Genomic DNA, 17,635 nt, shown 5'->3' on the forward strand with positions numbered 1-17,635 from the left:
TATAATCCCAGCTGTCAATGCAGTTGTCTTCAATTTAACTCTCTGTCTTATATCTGATAGACTGTTCCTTGTTTCCAACCCAGAGCTTGCCTCTAAGGGTTAGAAGAAAAATCACATTTGTATAAGAAGGTCCATGGCTGCACTGTTGTCAATACTCTCTCTTCCCTGTCAAAGGCAAGGGTACCCCTGAGGAGCCAGACACACAGGTAGACACCACCCTTTCCCACTTCTACAGTCAAGGGAGGCAACCGAAGCCTTGTGTCCTGCCAAGTTATTGCTCAGATGGTGGCTTTGACAAGGGCCAGAGGCCTGAGGGCCTGCCTGGCTGCAGGAAGCTTCTACACAGTTCTCCCCTAAAGCAGAGTTAAGGTTCTCTCCCCCAGCTCCATCAGCTCCCCTCTGAAGCACCTGCGGTACAGTCTCAGGGAGGATTTGGAGACCATCCTAAGAGGCACCCCAGCTTTCTCCTGCAGCCAGCAGACTCTGCCATACCTAGCATAAACCCCATTTCTGTTCCACGTCAAACTGCAAAGGGTCATCGTAGGTTTCGCACGTGACAGCCAGCGCCCACTTTCTTGCTGTGTAGAAACTGACCTTGAAGCCTTTCTTTAGAGAACCCACAGGTTCATCCGCAGGACAACACTCCAAAGCGGAGTGGACAAGGGGAGAGAGGTTGCAGACTCAGGAAGAGAGCGAGAAAGCGAGGAAGTGGGGGCTGGTGGGAGAGTGAAGTGGGGGTGGGAGGCAAGGCCAAAATCCACGCTCAGTCTTTTTCCTCTTGCCGGCGGGTGGGGGTGGGGTGGAGGGAGGTCCCTGCTATTTTGAGTATTGAGCACCTGTGCCCCCCCGCAGCCCCCTCTAGCCTGGCCCAGGCATGCGGCGGGCATTTAGTAAGTGCACCCTGGAGCTGGCGGTTATGTTGATGAGATGACGGCACAGCACTCAGTCTGCAAAGTCCAGACTTTTGTCTCTCCCACCCCCTGGGAATTTCATAAATAAATCCCTGGAACTGTTCCAAGAAGAATTTCAAGGCTTCTCTGCGTGTGTGTGTGTGTGTGTTTCCAGAAACACAACAATTTTACATGCTGCCTAGCGTGCAAACTCCTAAGCAACTCATGAGCAACAATGAGGGTTGGGCACAGTAAAGGGGGGCGAGGCCTGGGTCCGGCTGGACCAGACCAGGCTGGGAGAGCCGCAGCTCACAGCGTAGTTCCAGCCCGTCCTAGCCCATCCTGCAGCTGAGTCTAACCTGGCTCCCGTGGGCCCTGGCTCAGGTTGCTCGGCTCTCCTCCCCCACCCTGGGCTTTGGCAGTTTTCTCCACCAGGTTTTGCAAAGTGCTGGGGTCTTAAAATAGCATAAAGGCACCCCCCCCCCAGACTATAGTGTCAATTCCTGTGCCACAGAATGATCAGGGGTAGAATGACGCTCCAGGGCACTGTCCTGAGCAGAGCTGTGGGAGCATGAGGCTAGGCGGGGCGCTTGGTGTGAGGAAGGAGATGGAGAATCAGGGAGGAGAAACAAGATAGACCCCTGGGCTGAGTGTGTGCGGCAGACAGGGCTAATCAGGGGTGTGTGTGTGTGTGTGTGTGTGTGTGTGTCTGGGATTATGAAATCAAAGTCTATGTCAGTGTGACCAGCTTGGTGAGGGAAATCTGCATTTCTCTGTGATCTGTTGATGAGCAAGAAGTAAGAACTTCATCTTAATCTTTCCCAGGGCCTAGCCCAGTCGCTGTCACATAGACAATGCACACCCCAAGCGTAAATACATGATGGATGGGCGTGTGAATTTGCTAGAACATAAAATGATAGTAATAAAGGTAGTCCAACTTAGATGGCAAAATTAGAAGTGGGCACCCCAATGTTAGAAGATTCGATCAATCGTTAGGTACTTACTGAAGTAAATTATGTATTTACTGAACATCAGGAGGGAAATAGAGGTGGGAGGATTTATGATCTGTCTGGGGAAGGAGAGAGAAATAGACAGTGAGGAAAAGCTTTCAGGAGTCGTGGGCCCCTGAGCTGGTTCTGAAGGATGAACAGCTCCTTGAGCTGTTTCCAGCCAGCGCCCCGTCCCTATAAGGACAATCACACTCAAGTCAGTCAGTAGAAGTGGAAAGAGGATTTCCTGGAAAGACACATGGAAATCTCAGAGAAAGGGGTAGAGGAAAATCCAGCCCCGCCTCCTGGGATCTGAGGAGACAGTGGGTTGGATACGGACGAGGACAGTTTGTTAAGAGTGGGTGAGGCAGGAGAGTGCGAACATGCACACACAGGCGCGCCAGGGCATCCCTGTGTCTCTCTAGCTCCATCTCTGTCTCCATCTCTGTCTGTTCTCCCTGCCTCTGCTCCCTGCTCCGCTCCTGCCACATGGCCCAGAGGAGCTGCCAGGCACTACTCTGTAGCATCTGTCACTATCAAAGTTAACTCAGTTTCTATGCCCTCTTAGCTCAAAAGCTCATGAGAGCAAAGCTGAGAGCTGGACCAATCTATTTATTGCTTTCCCTGGGTTCAGAGGCCCAGCCTGGGCCATCCCCTGTGCCCAGAGGGCAGACTGTACAAACTCACCCCAGCAGGCGAGAGAAAGGATTTTCATGATCCAGATGGACAAGAGGGAGCAGGGACTGTTTGGGACATGGGGTGTGAAAGAGGGGGAGAGAGTAAGAGGGGCAGCTAAGACACTAGGGGGACTGTCAGGACTGGGAGTGGATTAGCAGTGTAACTTTGGACAAATTACTTAATCCCTATATGCCTCAGTTACTCATTTCTACAGTGGGGTGAGTGGTGGTTTTCTCATAAAGAGCAAATAAATAATCCACGTCAAGCTCATGGGAGAGTAATACTCAGTCTCTGCACACTATTTTTATGTACAGAAGAAGTTAACTTCTTGCCATGTAGAAGTCTTTTTTTCTTAAAGAGGTATTGATTTATGCATGCAAGAACTGGGGTGTAGGCCAGAGATGCGGAGGGTGAGAAGATTCACCGGAGACAGAGTGGGGAGCAGAACAGGCGGATCTACTGAAACACACTGCTGAGGGGAGCAGCAGGCGAGATAGGAGAGGTCTGCTGTGCCGTGTGGGTCGGCCCCCTGGCTGGGGATTGAACTCATGTTGCTGGTGATGGTTTGATAGCACTGTGTCTTTAACCCCTGTGCCACCAGGGAGGCCCCATGTAGAAGTCTCGATTGCCAGCTTTGGTTCTATCTGGGACAAGTCACTTACCTTCTCTGGACCTCAGTTTCTCCATTTGTAAAATAATTTCTAAGATCTCCCCCATTCTTAGAATGCCAGCATGTTCGGCTTGGTGTTACAGGCAATAGGGAGCCTGTGTGTTCTTGAGAGGCAGAGGACCCTGTAAAAGGCGCTCTCCGAGGACAGGCACGCAGCCGTGTGTGTGTGGGGGGACAGCAGGAAGCAGGAGGGTGACAGGACTGGTGTGCCTGAGGCATGTGGGATGAGGCTTGCCCTTCCTGGGGCCTCGCCACGGGCATGGAGAAGGGGGTGGGGGCAGTTAGAGAGGCAAAGACTCAGAGGCTTACAACGAATGGCGAGTGAACAGGAGAGCCGTCCTGCTCAGACACTGGGCATGCTCAGAGAGAAACCGAAGTATGAATCATCAAGGCTGAGGGCACAGACCTGTTTACCAAGGAGGCACTGGCTTGGAACAAGGTCAGTGTGAGGGTTAAAGAAAAGAAAGAACACCATGCAATGACCTCTGGCTCTCTTCTCACTCCTTATTAAAGTGAGAAAAATCTGGGAAAGGTTATCTTCCAGAACAGCACAGCTCAGCTCCACCTGTGGCACCACTGTATCCGGGTGATGACGGTGACTGAGCCTCTGGCTTCGCAGGCCTGTAGCTGTCCCGCTCACCCTCTCACCAGCCTCCCATCCTCAGCCACCAGCACACATCAAGTTCTGTCCATTGCCCAGGCTCCTCCTTCTGCTTTCTTCACCTCCCCGCTGGTCCATCTTCTCACAGCCCCTACACTCCACCGCCCAGCCCTTCAACCCCCAACGCCCCCTCTTCTGTTCCCATCCTGGGCCACTGAGCATTTCCAGAGGAAATGGTACTATCAAAGAGGCTCGTATGACTACGACTATATTCTCCAACCTCGGCTGGCACCCAGAACCACCCTGGCAATCCCTTCCTGCTGACCCATGTCCCTGGACCCACCGCCCATTCTTCACGGTAACTTTTACAAATACTCACCTCTCTCCCCCAGCACATCTGTCATCAGATGCCGTCTTCTCTCTTGATCATATTGTACCATGGCTGAAAACGTGGGGTGACCCTCTCAAGCCTATAAACTTTCTCTGTGTCCTACCTCCAGCCTCTGGGAAGACACTATTTTCTCCAGGCCAAGGCTACACTCTGCGCCTCTGGATCTTGTTTCTGTGCTCCCCATTCACCCTGGGCTCCGGCTCCTTCAGTTCCTCTTTTTCTCCTGTGTCTTTGAACTCCTTTCGGCTCCTTTATTGCTGTCTAAGTTGTAGTCTCTCCTTCTTATTAAAGCAATAAACCCATTAAACCCATTCCTTGTGTACACTTCTTTTTTTTTTTAAAGATTTATTTATTTATTTATACAAGCACTGGGTACAGTCAGAAGCGCGGGAGGGTGAGAGAATTCACCAGAGCCAGAGCGGGGAGCAGAGCAGGCAGAAGGACCGAAGTACACTGCTGAGGGGAGCAGCGGGCGACAGGAGAGGTCTGCGCGCCATGTGGGACCCTCACCCGGCGGCCGGGGATCGAACCGGTGCTGCAGAGGCTGTGGGCAGCTTCGCAACCCAGCGCTCAACTACTGCGCCACCGGGGAGGCCCTGTGTATCCTTCTGGCAACTCCTTTTCCTCTTTCTCCTGTCTAGTCTGGAAATATGTTTTTTTATTGGATTATTTAGCTCATTTACATTTATTATAATCATGGATATATTTTAATTTCTTTTCACTGGCTTATTTTGTTTTTTTATAATCCCACATTAATATTATTCTTTTTCTTCCCTTACTTGCTTTGGATTAGCTTTTTTCTCATTCTATTTCCTTCCTTCTCAGTCTAGAAGTTATACACTATATGTCTTCAATCAGTGAATATCCGACCATCAGTAAAGTAAGCCTGCATTCACTTTTTTTTTTTAAGGTTTATTTTTATACAAGAACTGGGGTACAGGCCAGATGTGCGGGAGGGTGAGAGGATTCATCAGAGACGGGTTGGGGAACAGAACAGGCAGACTGACTGAAATACACTGCTCAGCGGAGCAGTGCGTGAGTCAGGAGAGGTCTGCCGTGCCATGTGGGTATCTCGCCAGCCAGCTGGGATCAAACTCATGCTGCAGAGGCTGTGGACAGCTTCACAGCACTGCGCGCAACCGCCTGCACCACCAGGGAGGCACCTGCATTCACATTTAACTTACACATTTTTTATTTAGTACTCACTCTTGAAATATATTATTATGAATATACAATTCTAAGTTGACTGTTAATTTCTCTCAGACATCTTCATTTTTGTTTTTGACGATACAGATCCTATTTTTTGGAATTTTGTGCATGGAAATTCCTTGTAGCTGAGTTGAGTGAGTCCCTGGAGAGAGGATTTGCTCTCCTTTCTTTCAGATACTACCAGATGACTTCTAAGCCTAGATGACTTGAATCTAAACAGTGTGTAGTTTTCCAGACCACCCAGGTAGGGTGAATTTGGAATGAAATTAAACCATGAAGGTCACTTTGAAGTGACTTCTCAGGGGAGATTTTTCTCATTCACCAAGATTCAGTCAGGCAATTTTCTTTACAGTCTACAAAATATTTCTAGCTCACACTTAGACTGAGTATATCATTACCCTTTGTGGGTCACAGTTTTGTGCAGAATGTTGCTTATTAGACTCCTCACCTTGGACACACCTGAACTTTGTCTCCTGTCCCATGAATACTGTTCACCTTCATAAACCAAAGTTCAGGGCCTCCCCAGTGGTGCAATGGGTTGAGCGCAGCACTGTGAGGCTGTCTGTGGCCTCTGCAGCACAGGTTTGATTCCTGGCCAGCCAGGGAGATACCCACATAGCGCGGCAGACCTCGCCTATCTCACCTCCCGCACCTCTAGCCTGTAGCCCAGTTGTTGTCTAAATAAATAAATCTTTAAGAAAAAAACAAAACAAAAACCAAAGTCAAGTTCACCTGGTGTGCAAATACTCTCAAAGTGACAGCCAGTTCTGGTGCTTTGCTTTCCTCTTTCCTTAGTTTTGATTTGAGTATTACTCTTCACTTTCTTGCTAGTTTACCTAGATTTTAAGGTTCTGCAGCTGAAGGTTTGCTTAGGGAACCTGGAGCACCATTCTGAAGAAATCCAAATATCCCTTTCTCATCACAGGCAAGTTCTTTTAAAGAATAGATGAGTCTCTCTAAGCCTTCACCTCCCATTCACTTCATCTTACACTGAACCTGCTCAGGAAAACATCAGGCAAGTTGCTTACCTTCCCAGGTTTTAGTTGCCTCACCCATAAATTGCACACACCCTGACATGCCTCAACCACTTCATAGGCTTGTAGTAAAGGTCAAATCATCATCATAATATTGCTGTTCTTTTTATATCACTTCCTGTGTGTCAGAGACTATGCTAAGTGATTTACATACAATATCCTCACAACATATCTATGAGATAGAACAACGATCAACTCCATTTGACAAATGAGTAAACTCAGCTTTAGGGAGGTAAAGATCTTGTTCCTCACCACCACCCCCACCACCCCCAACACACACACACCTTTGGTCATCCTCAATCCCTAGATCTCAGATGACGAAACTGCTTAGAAAGGTTAAAACTTACCCAAGTTTTCATATCAGTTAGTAAGAACAGAATTCAAATGCACAACACTGGCACCAAAGATCCTGCCCTTTGCATGATCTCAAGATCTTTTTCAAGCTTTCCAAAAAGATACAGGTTATTCAATTTGTTTCAGAAGCATTTCTTTTAAACTTGAGAAACACCTGTTTATTTGTAAAACATTTGAAGATGCTAAAATACTTTTTTTTTATTTATAGAGGCATGTTTTTATTTTTATTTATTTATTTGTTTGTTTGTTTTGTTTATACATGCACTGGGTACAGTCAGAAGCGCGGGAGGGTGAGAGAATTCACCAGAGCCAGAGCGGGGAGCAGAGCAGGCAGAAGGACCGAAGGACACTGCTGAGGGGAGCAGCGGGCGGCAGGAGAGGTCTGCGCGCCTTGTGGGACCCTCCTCCAGTGGCCGGGGAGCAGCCGGGGATCGAACCGCTGCGCCGCAGAGGTCGCCGGCAGCTTCGCAACCCAGAGCTCAACCTCTGCGCCACCGGGGAGGCCCCTAAAATACTTTTTAAAACATAAAAAAGTTCTCTGGTGATAACTACTGAAATATTGGGTAATTTCCTTCCAATCTTTCCCCCATAGATACATGAATAACACTGTGACTAGTTTGTATTTTGCTTTTTCATTTAACATCTCATGAACATTATGTCACATCATTAGTTGTTATAAACAAATTTTAATTACTAATGTTCCATCATATGTATGGGCATGATTTAAATCTTCTATTTTTACCTACTGAAGTTTCCAGTTTTTTACAATAATAAATATGTAGCAGTTAACATTTTTCATAAATAGTTGTCTTCATCTCTGTCATTTTTTTTTAAGATTTATTTATTTATGCATACAAGAGCTGGGGTACAGGCCAGAGTTGCGGGGAGGGGGGTAAGAGGATTCACCAGAGGCAGTGTGGGGAACAGAACAGGCAGACCGACTGAAATACACTGCTGAGGGAAGCAGTGGGCGAGACAGGGGAGGTCTGCTGCACCATGTGGGTAGCTCCCTACCTGGCTGGGGATCGAACTTGTGCTGCAGAGTCTGAGATTGCTTCATAAGGCAGTGCTTTAACCCCTTGCGCCACCAGGGCGGCCCCTCAGTATTTTTTTTCTTTTTTCTTTTTTTTAAAGATTTATTTATTCATTTATACAAGCACTGGGTACAGTCAGAAGCGCGGGAGGGTGAGAGAATTCACCAGAGCCAGAGCAGGGAGCAGAGCAGGCAGAAGGACCGAAGTCCACTGCTGAGGGGAGCAGCGGGCGGCAGGAGAGGTCTGTGCGCTGTACCGGACCCTCCTCTGGTGGCCGGGGAGCAGCCGGGGATCGAACCGGTGCCACAGAGGTTTCGGGCAGCCTCGCAACCCAGCACTCAACCGCTGCGCCACTGGGGAGGCTCCCCTCAGTATTTTTTTTAAGATTTCTTTATTTATGCCTACAAGAGCTGGGGTACAGGCCAGAGACGTGGGGTGGTGAGAGGATTCCCCACAGACAGAGCAGGGAGCAGAACAGGCAGACTGACTGAAACACACTGCTGAGGGGAGCAGCGGGTGAGGCAGGAGAGGTCTGCCGCGCCATGTGGGTAGCTCCCTGGACAGCCGGGGATCGAACTCGTGCTGCAGAGGCTGCGGACTGCTTCATAGTCCGGTGCTCAACCCCTTGCGCCCCCAGGGAGGCCCCAACTCCGTTGTTCTCGAAGACAAGGGACAGCACCGGGTCTCTGCGTGCATTTCAAGGCCCCTGATACCGAACGCCAAACCGTTTCCCTAAGGGCTCTCCCCACCCGAGCGGGAGCGCCTCACCCCACCCTCTCTCAGATCGAGCACTGTCGCTGTGAGCCCTGGAATATTCTGGAAGGCGGCATCTCCCGGGGCGAGCACGCAGGTCGTGGGGCCTCCAGCCCGCGGCTGAGGCCCCGGGCGGGCGGGGAGGCGCGGCCGGCGGCGGCGACGCCGGGGCGAGAGCGCGGGGCTCGAGGCCAGGCGGGCAGGAACGCCGAGCCCCGGCCCGCGCGCGGGGGTCCGGGCACACTCGGCGCGGGGGGGCGGCTCGGGGCCCAGAGAGGCCGCTCAGCGCCGCGCGGGTCAGGGGAGGGCGCGGGCGGCCCGTCCCGCGCGGGCCCGCCCCGCGCCTCGCCCAGCACCCACCGGCGAGGTTGGCCGAGGCGCGAACCCCGCCCGCCCCTTTAACGGGGACACTCCCCTTTAAGGCGGTCGCCCGCGCGCGCCCGGCCCCGCCCTTCGGGGGCGCGCGCGGCGGCCGCGGCGCCGGCTCCGCCGGGAGCGCACGTGCCGGCGCCGGGCGGGGGCGAGGGCGGCGGCGCGGCCGCGGGAGGGAGACGCCGGGCGCGCGCGCGCGCGGGGCGCTGCTGGGCTGCGGCGGCGGCGGTTACTATGGCGGAGTCGGCCGGAGCCTCCTCCTTCTTCCCCCTTGTTGTGCTCCTGCTCGCCGGCGGCGGCGGGGCCGGGCCCCGGGGGGCCCAGGGTGAGTCCCGCGGCGGGGGCGGGATGGCGGCCGGGGGGGAGGCCCGCGCCGCGTCCCGGCGCCGCGCGCCCCCTCCCCACGCGCCCAACATGGCCGGGCGGGGGGCGCGGGGCCGCGGGGCGCCCCTCGGCGGCTCCCGGGCCCCGGGGCGCGGCCGTCTGCGGGGCCGCGCTCGCGCCGGGCCCCCGGGACCCGAGCCCCTGGCGGGCGGAGCTGGGCTCGGGGCGCGCTCGGGGGTCGCGCGCCCGGCGCCCCCATCTTCCGTGGGGAGTGTGGGCGCCCCGCCCCGGGTCTGGGGGGCCGCGGCCGCGGCTCCTCGGCGGGGCCAGGGGCGCGGGGCTCGTCCCCTCCTCCAGATGCGCCTGGGGGCGCTTCCCTCCCGCCGACCCCGCGGGGCCGGGGCCGGGGCCGGGGGGCGCCTGCTCCCCGGGCTCCCCGGGCTCCCCGGCTGGCGAGCGCCGCGCGCACCTGAGGCGCCGCGGGCAGGGTCTCCAGCCCGCCCTTCAGGTCCCGCACTTGGGGTGCGCTTCCCCTCCCTCTCCTCCTGGTGAGCCCCCATGTTCCGGGGAAGGGCGCCGCATCGCCCCTTCGCACGGCCCCGGGAGTTGGGCGGGCGGCGCCCCCCGCCCCCGATCCGCGCGCCCCGTGGACGCTGCTGGAGGAAGTGGCGCCCACAGGCCCCTGAACCTTCGGGGCGCTCGGCTGTGGCTCCCCCTCACCCCGCGAAGCCCGGAGCCCGAACGGTTAAGCCGCATCTAGGTGTGTTTGCTCCCCCACCCCCCGCTCCCCCCGCCACCCCAGGGGGCCCATCCAGTTAATCACTTTGTGGATGCCTTTCAGGTGAAATTCTAGAACCTGCCTCCAACCCCCAAGATTATTTAAAGATCCCACCCTTGGACTGTCTCCTGGCCCGGGGTCAGCTCTTATTTACCTTCCCACACCAGCCGCTTCCCGGCCCTTCCCCCCACGCACCCCCCACACCCCCTTATCTCCGACCCTCGCAGCCTGTGCTCTGCCCATTGCACCCTTTCCACCGCGGCGTGTCCCTTTCTGGGGGACACTCAGCTGGGTGTGTTGTTTATGAGGCGTTGGGGGCTGAGAAGAGTAGGTGAAGCCCTCAAATTCTTACTTGAAGCGAGCCCTCAGCTGCGTCTTGGCATTGGGGGAGCAGACGAAGGTTATATTTGGCAGTTACGTTGGAGTGATTATTGACCCACAGATGGATCTGGGAGAGGATCGGGATTGTGTTCGCTCCTGATGCACAAAGCCTGCTGCTCTGACTTCTCAGCAGCCCCTCACCTCCAGCAGTGGGAGAGCGAGCGTGTGCTCTGGGCTCTCCTCCTCGCTGAGGATACTGCTGCTCAGGTGGGCTCAGGCTGCTTGAGAAAACCAGACCAGCAAGAGGAGACATCACCCCGCTTTGGAGTCTCAAAAACAAGTTCATTTTCTGCAGCTTTGGTATTTGCTCCCAGCAGTGTAGCCTGTGCGGTGGGGTCTTTGTTCACTGGCTATTGCTTCTGTTGCACCTCCGTGTGTGCGTGTGTGTGTGTGTGTGTGTGTGTGTGTGTTCCTGGGTCTGGCTGTTCTGTGGCAGAGGTGGGATCTGACTGACGTGGGGAAGGTGAATGCACATGACCTGACATTTGTAGTGAGAATATGGTTTTCGAGAAGGGCGTGAGTTGGACGTTATTTGGGGCCGTGTGTTAGGAATCTATAGCACTGTTGTATCTCCAGTGGGGTTTAAATAAGGAAAATGATTAAATCTTTAAATTCCATAGGAATTTGTATCCTGTCCCTACTTTGTACAAGATTCTTAACAGCCGTTTTCCTGTTGATTTGGTGCCGTATCTGTGGGGATTTTCTTGTGAGTCAAGTTAAGATGGTTTCATTGATATCTAACTGGTTTTGAATGGGCTAGAGTTCACTTTTGGAAACCTTCCTAAAATGGATGTTTGCTGGGGTAAGGATGGGCATAAGAGGGAGTTAGTTTCTTTTTTTGGTAAATTGGAAATTAGGTTGTGTGTCCAGCAAACATTCTCGAAGGTCTTTAAACTTTTTGGCCAGACAGCACGGTTTTTCCCGGGACACATCTAGTTGCCAATAGCGCATGCTGCAGAGACCACTGTTGCAAAAGACTTGAAGTCAAACGTCAGTTCTGGGAAAACAGAGGCTGTGGGATGACAAGAAGCTGATTGCTTTCCTCCCCTGCTTCTCCTCCCCCCTTGTCCAGCTAGGTGGGCAGGAGGGGAGGCAGAGCCAGACAGTCCTGAGGCCTGATCTCGGACCTGGCAGGAGAGCAGCGAGGGATAGGTGTTTCTATTAGCCAATTAACCGCGCCTTCGTAGAGCGCTAGTGATGAGGAGAATGAGTTCCAGGTATAAACAGCCTCCGTGAGGTAGGTGTGCCGTGTTTTAAGGCCCAGCTCTGGAGTTTTCACACTAGTGTTTAAAAATGTAAAGTTAGTATCAGAACATGCCATTCATTTATTTCTTGAGAAAAAAGCAACAGGGAAGACATTTGAGGTTCAGATAGGAACATTTTGAATTTTGGTGAACAGAGCAAAAATCTAATTTTAGACCAAGTCTTATAATTTCATTGAGTGGACGTGGATGTGAAGTACAGTGAAAGTGAACTCTTGTAGAGAGAAAGAGAAGCTCTGATTCGTTTTGTTAAAGGGGCTCCTGGAACAAATGTGATTAAAACATAGTAAAACGGCTATGCTGGTTAAAGGTTAGGGCCAAACAGAGGGAGGAGGCTGGTTTTCAGCCCCAGAACTTCGCTCCCTGACAGGTTGTCCTTGAACAAATCACTTAACCTTTCTGTGACTCTGATGTTCCCTCTGTAAAGTAAGGAAATCGTCTCTGTTGCTGTTATTGGGACATTTGTAAGACCGACTTACTGATAGCCAGTTGGCTGGGAGGTATTTTTAGATGCAGTTTCTGACTTCAGTGAACAAGCAATGTTGGGTTACTTTTTATCTTATGGGGCAGAATAGCATACTCTGGCCATTGATAGAAACACCACACGTCTCGGTGTGGTTCATTTCTCCTTGTTTGTTCATTTTTGTAGGCCAGGTTCAGATTTCCTCCAGGTCATTTCTGTCTCTTGACAGGCACTTGCTTTGTCGACTGGACAGCATACCTGTGCTAATCAAAGACAGTCTGGAGGGAGTGACCTGCTTTAGACTTTATTAGTTTGGCGATGTTTTAATTCTTATGCAACTCTGGTTATGTTTATGGCACTATGTAAATGTTACATAAGAACACGGAGGCTGAGAGGTGGCCAGAATGGTGACTGTGAACACGGGAAGGTTAGGCTGAGGACTTCATCTGAAAGGACCTTGGAGATCTGCAGTTCCAGGAAGGAGCTGCACTTCATGCTCCTCTGAAACCCTTTTTAGATGATTGTGTCTTTCAGGTGGACTGCTGTGTTATAAATAGGTTTATTCTCCACCGGTGAGCTAATTGTAACCTTGCTACCAAAATATGAATCAGTACCGAGTGATGAGGCTCTCTGCTTCTTTCAGCATGTCCTGTGGAAGCTGCTTGTTGCATTTTGGAGCATGAGCTTTGTGCATTGCCGTCTAGCCTCCTAGTAACTCAGGAGTGCAGGGTGTTGAGGTGGAACGGAATTCTCAGCTCATGGAGATTTAGATCTTCTTTAGTTTTGAAGGTTACATTAGAATACTGAAGTGCCTCTTTTGTTTCAATTTTGAAATCTTTATTGTTTGCTGTTCAGTTTTGCTCAGAGCAGCAGTGAACATTAATTCTGGAATCCCGCCTCTTTGTCTTGAGTTCTGGGGTGGCTTGTCTGTTGTAGTAGGAGTTGATACAAGAGGGTCTTAGCGCATTTTCCTCTCTGGTTATAAGAAGAGACTCCTCAGGTCTCTTTCTCATCAATTCCTCTGAAGCTGGAAGTGCTGCAGGCATTGCAGCCCACCAGTTCCGCTCCGACGAGGGATGCCGGAACCTTTTAAGGAATCATCTCAGGCCCGGAGTCCCCTGCAGTCTAACTTGCATTTCTCTCACTCTGAGGCGCTACCTCATAGCAAGGTTTGACTACCTGCTCTTGGATTTTGCTCTTCTCAGTTTCCCCGTCTCACACAGGCTGTATCATCAGCGCTGGCTCTTGTCTGGTCCCTCTGCTACTTGCCTCTCCCCCATGGGTGTCAGCATCGGGCAGAAATGCTGTTTGAGAGCGTACCTCTGTGGTCCGGTACCCTGCCGTTGCCGGGGTTGTGTGGCTGTGACGTTTCCAAGCAGTGTGACCTGCCCTCTGGCTTTCACAGGCAGTGCTGCTTCAGGCAGCTCCGCTGTTCTTTTAGAATTTCTTCTCTTCCACTTAGTCTTAAGCCTGCAATTTTTTTTTTTAAAGATTTATTTATTTTTGGGCCTCCCTGGTGGTGCAGGGGTTAAAGCACCGTACTGTGAAGCAATCCCCAGCCTCTGTTGTGGCACGATTTAACCCACATGGCGAGGCAGACCTCTCCTGTCTCGCCCGCTGCTCTCCTCAGCAGTGTATTTCAGTCAGTCTGCCTGTTCTTTTCCCCATTCTGTCTCTGGTGGATCCTCTCGCCCCTTGCATCTCTGGCCTGCACCCCAGCTCTTGTATGCATAAAAATTTAAAGATTTATTTATGCATACAAGAGCTGGGGTATAGGCCAGAGATGCGGGGGGTGAGAGGATCCACCAGAGACAGAATGGGAAACAGAGCAGGCAGATCTACTGAAACACACTGCTGAGGAGAGCAGCGGGCGAGACAGGAGAGGTCTGCAGCGCCATGTGGGTTGCTCCCTGGCCGGCTGGGGATCACATTCCTGCCTCAGAGGCTGCGGATTGCTTCATAGTGCAGTGCTTAAACCCCTGCGCCGTGAGTGAGGCCCAAGCCTGCAATTTTTTGTTTGTTTTTGCTAAAAATTTTGTATTTATCATAATGAAAGTGACTGTCTTTCCCTTTTAAAGTTTCAGATTGCCTCTAATATTTATACAATAACATGTAGACGACTTCTTTCTTTATTTGGTTGGGGATGTACCTGGACTGATTCTTGACATAGGGAATAACACAGGACAACTTGACAGAAATCCCCACCTGCTACGGAATTGACATTAGCAGCGGCTTAGCCTGAAAATACATAAACATGGTCATCAGTCATGAATGCAGTGAAGAAGATGAAATAGGCCGGTATGCTAAAGTGTGGAAGTTGCCATTCCCCATCTCCGTCAACTTCATTGTCAACTGTAAAATAGGCCTAATACAGTCAAGTCCCCGTTCCTGTGGTAGTTATGTTCTGTAAAGCCGACATACACACTGAATTGGTGACTGCTGGACCAGTGCTCCAAGGGGTGCCACAGGGTGGGTGCCTGTGAGCCTCTGATCACAGTTTTCATCTGTCAGTCAATACGTAATTTTGTTTTATGTATGTTTTCGTTTAAAGACACTTGACTTGATATACACACACACAGTTGATTAACACTGCTGCCAAGGCCAGCAGCACTGTAATGCCCGCCTGAAAGGGTTTTCTCTCTGTGTGGCTCATCACTGTCTTGTTGAGCCTGGGACACTACGTAGCACTTCAGCATTGCTCTTGGGAACCACTGTAAACAGTGAGATCACCAACAACAGGCACAAGAAGGCAAAGCCTTGGCACTCAGCATGTCATGGGAAGGACGCACGTTTACAGTAGGAGAGCCGAAACAAGGAGGCAGAGCACTGTCTTGGCCCACCACTCTGCCCACGTCCACAGATGAGCACAAAACACAGAGTATTGTTTTGGGGACTGCAAGTAAGCAAATTCACAGATATGGATGGAGCCCACGGATAATGAAGATCAACTGTATTTTGTTAAAGCCAAAATAATTGTGGCAGAGATGAAATTATATTCACGTGAAATTCCAGAGTCCCGATTTCAGGATTTACAATTAGAAGTCCCATTTCCAACCTGTAAGTAAATGAAACATACATGCATACATACTTATGGGTGTGTGTCTGTTTACATAGCTTGAGCACTACTGTGGTGATCTGAAGAGTCCTTTGACACAGATTTATGGAGAACCTTTGAGGGGCCAGGCACTGTTGTAGGTGCTAAAGATAGAACAATAAACAAACGGAGGTAAAAATGCCTTCCTTCATGAAACTTAGCTTGTGGCAGGAGAGATAGTAAAGAAGTAAAATATAAAGTGATTCTGCCTCCCACAGCCCACCTTTGGCTCCCCTCCCCTCCCAGATTCCTAGCCTTGGTATGCACACACCTCCTTCCAGCTGTTCCGTCAGCGTGATTCTAGGTACTACTGTGAAGGGATTCTGTAGATGTGGTTAAGCCATTAAATAGTTGATGCAGCTCGGAAGGCTATCTTGGTGGTCCTGACCTAATTAAGATAGCCCTCTGGAGGTTGAGGCTTTCTCAGCTGATGCAGAGGAGCAGGTCAGAGATGCTCCAGCTGGCTTGGGGAAAAGCAAACATCCATGTGTCATCTGCCCGCAGAGGCCGTGCGGCCAGGAACTGTGTGCCAGCTCTAGGGGCTGAGAGTGTGCTCTGCTGTCAGTGGAAGGAATATGGGGACCTCAGCTTTTCATCCACAAGGCAGTGGGTTCTGCTAACAACCTGGGAGCTTGAAGAGGTGAAAGCCCTAGATGGGAAAGCAGCCCTGGCTGACATCAGTCCTGCTGCGCTGGGACTCCTGACCCACAAGAGCTGCGAGAGAGTGAACAGGTGTTTTAAAACGTGTGTGTGTGGCGGGCGGGGGGGGGGGGGGGTTGTGAGTGTGTGATGAGTCAGAGGTGACGGGAGAAGAAGGAAAACGGGGGGGGGGGGCAAGAGACCTGTCCCAAGACAGGCTTGAGGGGCCTAGAGGCCTGGGGCCCAGCGGTCCCATCATTGGACCTCACAGGCGACATCTTTTAACCGCCTGTGGCTGTCATCCACTGCCAGTTACCTTGTCCTAGATACTTAAGAGTGTTCGGGGGAGAGAAGAGATTGTGAGTGCTTTGGGGAGAAGTTTTTTAAGTGGTTGTGATGTTTGAAGAGTTGAAGGGTCTTGGCATTAAGGCATATTTTTAGCAAGTCCTTGTGACCATGCCTTTCCCAGTGTCCTCGTGTGTAGTCTTGGTGTGCATCGTTGTGTACCGCATCCCATGCTTGTAGTACATAAAATAGAATCGGATTCTGCCAGCGTTCCTTTCTAATACCTAGGATTAAGCCGAATGTGGAGAGGGATACTGAGTCCTTGCCTTTGGAGGTTTACACACAAATTGACTTGTTGGAACAACCGCAAAACTATGAAGAATTCAGACCTTTCTCATCATTAGAACGACAGTGATAACAGTATCTGATTTGCTGAATGTTTACTATATTCTCAAGTAATATGCTAGGCATTTGTGTTACATCATTTACACAGCTATTCTCTGAGGTGCTCCTACCCCATTTATAAAAGTGTACAGAATGGTTAAGCACACCCCCCCCCCCAAATACTCTAAATACTAAATACTGTACCCATTGAGTTTCATCTGATCTAATCTCCCTGTGCCCTTGTCCCTGGCTGGGACCTTGGCATTGTTGCATCTGTCCATTTACTTTGGACCTAATATGCCTTGTATGTTTCATGGCCTTGACCTTCTCTTCCTAGCCAGATGCAACATCCTCCCCTGTGAGACTTATGTCCTGCCTTCCCCCGTCAAGGATTTCATTCTCTCTGCTTTTCTCTGTGGCTCTTATTGGTAGTATAGAGGTTCACATTCATTTGTAGTTGTCTGCTCTTCCTGTTCTGCCACCCCCTGTCCCCTAAAAATTGATGCTAGGAACTGGTTTATTCTTCATATGGCCTTGTCCTGTCACAGAGCCTTGCATATTTTAAGTACTTAATACATCTGTTTAATTGAATTAATTCATTTCTTTTCCATCCTCTCAGCAAACTCCTAGGTAAATAATTCCAGTTCTGTCCTGCTGTAACTTTATTTTCTTCTCTATATACTCTTTTTATCCAAGCCTCTCAAAAATGCTGCAAACATTTGTGAGTTGTTTGGAACATCATAATCTCCCTTCTTTCATCTCTGTTTATTCTACCACCTACCCCATTTTATTCCGGCCAAATGAACTTGAACTCAGTCTCATTAGTTTTAATCTCAGCCCTGCTGATTTTTTTTTTCCTCCTCCATTGGCCCAGTTGCCTGAAACAATCATTCCTACCCCTCTTCTCACCGGAAGCTGCGATGTATACCAACTCTTCTCCACTCACTCATAGTATGCTAAATAGGTCAGGAAGCAAACGCAGCACACCTCTGATTAATAGCCTCCCCTGCCCTACTGAGCCATGAATGTGTCTGTTTAAGTGCAACAAAG

General features: G+C 51.0%; 1 protein-coding gene across 8 annotated transcripts in view; it reads left to right on the top strand.

Annotated features, from left to right (window-relative positions):
• Window positions 1–9,122: 9,122 nt before the first annotated feature.
• Window positions 9,123–17,635, top strand: part of ACVR1B (activin A receptor type 1B) — a gene marked incomplete at its 3' end in the record, with an annotated part of 33,593 nt that continues 25,080 nt past the window's right edge. For all 8 annotated transcript variants that reach the window (XM_084256374.1, XM_084256375.1, XM_084256378.1 and 5 more), the window contains exon 1: window positions 9,123–9,300. In XM_084256374.1, coding sequence (XP_084112500.1) covers window positions 9,210–9,300 — 91 coding nt within the window. In that variant the 5' untranslated portion in view covers window positions 9,123–9,209. The remainder of the gene's footprint in view (window positions 9,301–17,635) is intronic.

This window comes from Talpa europaea (assembly GCF_964194135.1).
Source record: "Talpa europaea genome assembly, chromosome: 15".
Lineage (NCBI taxonomy): Eukaryota > Metazoa > Chordata > Mammalia > Eulipotyphla > Talpidae > Talpa > Talpa europaea.